Raw genomic sequence first — 6,000 nt, 5'->3', positions numbered from 1 at the left:
CCACGGTTAGAATGGGGGGAAAAAAATAGTCGCTGGGTTAACCCCTTGAGGGCCATAGTGTCTGCACAGCAAGGACTGCACTTCAGTTGTCTCCCTGTGCTTATAAAAGAAATTAGGAAAAAATGAAAATCGCTGTTTTATTATTTTCTTGATTTTTCCATATCATTCTTCATATATATATATATATATATATATATATATATATATATATATATATATATATATATATATATATATATATATATATATATATATTATATATAGTATATATCTGATTTTTCTAAGGACATGATCTGTACCCTGTGCCTCCACATTCATGTTCATTTTAAAGCAATATCTCTATTCCTCTTCAGCACTGCTTTTTCCCCCCCTTCAATATAAGTTGTCTGATTCTGTGTTAAGTGAAGGAGATAACCTGGTAGAGGTTGTCTCTTTAAATCAGATCTGCAGTGTTGATGGACCCTCTAGCAGGCATGGTAGGAACCATTCTCACCTCTGCAGCAGTGAGCTTGACCATACAGACTTAGACATGCAATGGAAATGCCTTGCTTTCTTTTGATACTGTATGTTCTCTACCAGTCCTATTCCCATGGTTACAGCTCCTGCTTCCATGGATGCTTCCATTCTGCTGGGAGGAATAGGCAGAGAGAGAAAGAGAGAGAGCGAGAGAGAAAACACGTTCTTAGTGCTGTAGTTTGAAACAGAATGAAAGCAGCCCTGTTGTGACTTGCATTTTCAATTTTTTTCCTCCTCTCTCTCTCCCCTTCCTTCTTCTCTCCCTGATGTACAGAACACCGTAGCTGTAGCTTCCATTGATTTGCCACAGTCTGTCTTTGCACTGTCTCCGTCCTTGCAATCTGTTGATAACTCCACATGCAAGCTACAGCTTATTGTCTTTAGGAATGGGAAACTGTTTCCTAGCACTGGCAACTCATCGCGTCTTGCAGATCATGGGAAACGTAGGACAGTCGCCAAGCCAGCTGTGCTTTCGAAAATAGGTAAGTTGCTCCTTTTTTTTTCTTTTTATTCTGCATTTTATCTTTCTTTGCCACATCGATACGGCTCCTGGAGAAATGCACAGCACAAGCCGGCTCTTATTCTGTTTTTCCATTGACTTGTTTAACGGAGGTGCAGTGGCTTTTCAACATTTGAACACTTCCACCGAAAGAACTTGAAGGGTAGAGGTTCTGCTCAATTAATCACACAGATGAGGATTAGGATGTAATAATGAAATTGCTCCACTTCTGATTTTGAATGCAGTTAAGAGACACCGTGATCAGCTCCCTCAATGTAGATCTAGTTAACTATTTTTTCATACACTAGCCTGGCTTCACTGTGACCCTATAATTTTTGTAAATTGATCTGCCTTCAAAATATTTGTAAGGATGTATTTTAAAAGCCCACTTGACCTTTGCTATGATACCTCGGGAATATCTGTGCATGGTGGTGGGGCAGTTAAAGGCATAGTGTTGAGGTTTCCTGAAACTTTCTAAGAGTAAAAATCTTTTTGGTAGAGGTAGAAAGGAACTCATCAGAAATGTATGAAACTTTTCTTGGAAAATATCTGATTATTTCATTGGTGGGGAGAGGACCTTCTGCAACTTCAGTTGAGCACCCTCAGAGCAGTCCATTTCTCTAAACCTGTACATTGCCTTGGCAGATGGATACTGTGTCGGAAACCTCACCAGCCAAGTGACAATCACCCTGAGACCCACAGCCCAGGGATCAGACCCCATCGCCGCCTTTTGGGATTTTGACCTTCTAAATGGACATGGGGGCTGGTGTGAAGAAAGTTGCCACATAACCACGTCTGCAGGCAACATTACCACCATTCAGTGCACGCAACTGGGGAACTTTGCAGTGCTAATGGTGAGTACATAATAATAATAATGAAAAGACAGAAGTCAATCGAAATAACTGGGCATTAATGGAAAAGCTGGCATCGTATGAACGTAACCGAGCTTTCAATTAATATTTGATTTTCTGGGAAACGTCATCAGCTGATAGATGATCGAGCCTGCGGGCTGCCTTGATTTAACCTCTTTGGGCACTGGAGGGGGTCTCCAACACACTGCAATAAATGTCTATTGCTGCCTATGTTGTAGATGCTTAACCTTTGCTTTTCTGGTGGCATCAGAATTGTATTTCTCTTCCGAGCAATGCCAGCCTTAGCATGCTAATGCCGGGCCTGCTCACAAGACAATTTGATTTAATGCTGTAAATGAAGCCCAGAGTTGATTAACATCGCAGGGTTATAAATTGCCAGCACTATTTGAAATTGCACCCTCGCTTTAGCTTTTTCTATCATTTAATTCCTGAGAAGGTTGCCTGCTTTGTTCCTGCCTTGCTCTGTGTTGAACATACTAATTAGTTGCAGGGATACCGCAATGTTGAATCATTTAATAAATGATGGATGGTGGAAATATGAAACCCCCCCATGGACGTTGTCATTGCAAATGGTCTATTCATGTTCTATGATTGCTCCTTACTTACTGCATGACCTGTGTCTATGAAATCTGGTGCTAGAATGGATACGGATGATTAAGGTTTTCTGCTGCCTGCAGGTTGTTGCCATTGAACTCAGTGAGGTTTCAATCATGGGAAAGTTGTTTTTTGTGAATGGGGTGCTTTGGGAAAAGAGTAGCAATGTTAAGAGCTAGTTGTGGTTTTAGGTGCAATAATTCAGACTCTTGAGGGTTATCTGGCAGGCATGTGCCATTTCCCTGCAGTTTGCAATAATATATCCATGTTCTGGTGCCCTTTCCAGGCTCATTATTGCTTGTCCAGTGCATATATTCTGGATCTATATTAGGCAGGCATTGCTTACATCGGTCGGAGGCTCCACATGATACCTCTTGTGCATTTGAAAAGGACAAGCACAGACGACAGGGAGATGATGAGGACTTGTGCAGAGAATTCCAAGCTGCTGCAGTCAGATAGAGAACAGACGTCAACCAATCATGGGAGGGGGTTGTGCCCAATGCCCAGACACCTTCTATGTGAATATTACTAACTTGTTCAATGAGCCACATTATAAGACACATGCACTCATTTATAAAAGTGTACTGTTACATATTTAATCTCCAAGCACTGCAATTACTGGTAACACCAGAAAGCTGCTACTCATCTTTTTCATTCATTTGTACAGTTTTAGAATATTTCCCCTAGACCTGATGGAGAAAATGTCTAGGACAGAGTAACACTTCCCTGCTCCGGATGTGAAAACATTCTTTCCTAGGTTTATACTTACCAACCAATGACTTATTTCATGAAACCATCTCTACAGGATAAAATGTTGACATTGGACATTGAGGGCAACTTTGCTGCTTGTTGTGTATGAACAGAAAAGGTTTTCAGGACCTGCTTCACGTATCTGCTTGGCTTCATTCAACCATAGTTAATTGTGAAGTTGAGTTAATTTTTCTAATTGAGACTTTTTTTCAATTTCACATGGCTAATTTGCATGACTTGCATGAAAGATTAGATGTCATCAGCCGTACAATATCACTTATTTATACTGTTGTAGAACAGCAAAGAATAATTGACCAATACAGAAATACCAATACCAAAATTGAACACTTGCAAAACTTCCATGGCAAACTTTTTTTTGTATGTAATCATGGCATTTCACATTCACATAGACACACACTATCTTAATAAGTACGAGTTTGAGTCAAGTCTCTATGCATGGTTAAGGCATGTTGGGAATATAACGCCAAGGTGGAACATTTATATGATTGGCAATGCTACCAAGACCAACCAATATAAACCAATCAACAGTTGGCCAGTACATGGTAACTCCCATTCAGTTTTCTATACTTTTCTGTTACTTCTATATCTTCTTTTTGGTTACCGTTATTGAGTAAATGAAGGTCTATTTTGTTGTATGACCCTTAAATATTGAATGCAATAGGTAACTAACTCTGGTATCCACTGAAAGTTTTCAGTGGCATTTTTAGGTTCCAACCATTGTTAGTATTGTCAGTATGGAATACTTATAATATAGGATTGCTTATGATTTGGGCCAACATAAGTAATATTGGTTAGACTTTTTTTCTGAGGACAATGACACATTTGGAAGCCTATTTATCATGCTGTGCAAAACATTGGAGAAAACATCACCAGTGTCCAAAGCAACCAACAGTCAACTACCCGTTAGAAAACAATAGCAAAGATCTGATTGGTTGCTATTGGCACCATCACCGGTGATGTTTTTCTCTAACATTTCACACAGCATGATAAATAAGTAATCAGTTTCTAAAAGTACCAGAAGTGGCTTTTTGACGCCCATGATAACCCAAACGGTGCTGCCGACTGAGGCCCATGACCCTTGGGGGGTTATTTACTAAGCTCCGAATACCTGAAATTTCCCGAAATCCGAAAAATTCTTGACTTTTTTTATAAAATCTGACTTTTGAAAAAAATCACGAATTTCTCGGAATTTATTAAAACCCGAGGGCTAAAAAGCCCGAATATAAAAACACGGCATCTCAAACCTGTTGAGGTTGCATAAAAGTCAATGGGAACCGTCCCATTGATTTTTGGTTGTGTCGGGGGTTTCAGGCAATTTCACGATGTTTTCGGAAAAATTCTGAGATTTCGGGGAAAATTCGTAAAAAAATTGTGAAAATCTGAGCTTTTCCCGCAAAGCAAATTTTCGGGAAAAAGTAATAATAAATAAGCGTTAAAAACCCGAGCGGGTTAGATCGGAGTTTGTAGCAGACGATATTGAGATAAATTCGGACCTTGATAAATAACCCCCTTGGTGTTTTGTGGCCAGAAAATCCCTTACCAATGCAGGGTATGAAAATCCCAGTGACAAATCGCAAAATGTCACTTGTTGTTGCCCTTATAATTTATGATTATTAAAAGCTATTCAACTATCATTCAACTATTACAGTACGTGAAGCAGGACCTGCAAACCTTCTCTAAATGGACTCTATTTATCAATACCATGCTGGTTTTACATTTGTAGAGCACACCATCCCTAACGTTCTGAATGCATTAGGTTTTTTCAGAGCAGCCACCTATGTCTTTAATTACTTAATAAAAAGTTTAACTTTAGGGATGGTGTGGTCTACAATTTCTTTCTTATTCTGTATGTTAAGCAGACCATGCGTACCATGGATCTTTTTAAGGCATAAAAGAACCATTTAAAGATCAGGAAAAAAAAAAACCTCTTTGTGCATGATTTTGATGGCATGCCAAAGTTGGGGTAGGGGCTGGTGGATCAGTACAATCGGGTGGGGAGTGAAGGTGAAATGTGTGTGTGAGGTATGCAGCTTGGGAGCCATCCTAGGTAGGGATGTAGCGAACTGTTCTGCTGCGAACTAGTTCGCGCGAACTTCGACCGTTCGCGTCCGCCGAATGTTCGCGAACGTTTGGGAACGTTCGCATTTTGAGTTCGCGTTCGATTCGAATACAAGTCGTTCGACCATTCGACCATTCGAATTCCTTCGACCGCTAAAATCGAACGATTTCCATTCGTTCGAGCGATTGTAAGCATTCGATCGAATGAAAAGCATTCGATCGAATGGCTTCGATCGTTCGATTCGAATGAAAATCCTTCGATCGAATGATTAAAATCCTTCGATCGTTCGAATTGAACGATTTTAGCGGGTGTTCGAAGTTCGCGAACTGTTCGCGAACGTTCGCATTTTTTGCCGGTGTTCGCGAACGGCGTTCGCGAACACCAAATCGGCAGTTCGCTACATCCCTAATCCTAGGGACATATAAACAGGAAATCTTGCCCTACGGAATATATTGAAATTGCACATATTTCAGGGAATTCTGGGCAATAGTGATGGGTGAATTTATTCGGCAGGCGCGAATTCGAGAGGAATTTGCGCGATTCGCCGCCAGCGAATAAATTCGCGAAGCGGCCACAAAAATTCGCTGACAAAAGTTCGCCGGTGTCAAAAAAAAATTGTCGCCGGCGTCCAAAAAAAACGGACGGCTTCGTCAAAAACGGGCGTCGGCATCGAAAAACAGGCGTTGGCA

The 6,000-nt window shown here is 40.5% G+C and overlaps 1 protein-coding gene across 1 annotated transcript in view; it reads left to right on the top strand.

Annotated features, from left to right (window-relative positions):
* The first annotated feature begins 304 nt into the window (after positions 1 to 304).
* adgra1.S (adhesion G protein-coupled receptor A1 S homeolog) overlaps positions 305 to 6,000 on the top strand; it is a 127,516-nt gene continuing 121,820 nt past the window's right edge. The window contains exons 1-2 of the mRNA XM_041570926.1: positions 305 to 998; positions 1,661 to 1,869. Coding sequence (XP_041426860.1) covers positions 1,867 to 1,869 — 3 coding nt within the window. The 5' untranslated portion in view covers positions 305 to 998; positions 1,661 to 1,866. The remainder of the gene's footprint in view (positions 999 to 1,660; positions 1,870 to 6,000) is intronic.

Source organism: Xenopus laevis, chromosome 7S, assembly GCF_017654675.1.
Source record: "Xenopus laevis strain J_2021 chromosome 7S, Xenopus_laevis_v10.1, whole genome shotgun sequence".
Classification (NCBI taxonomy): Eukaryota; Metazoa; Chordata; class Amphibia; order Anura; family Pipidae; genus Xenopus; species Xenopus laevis.
The sequence above is the reverse complement of the archived record's forward strand: the minus strand, read 5'-3'. Positions and strand labels throughout refer to the sequence as shown.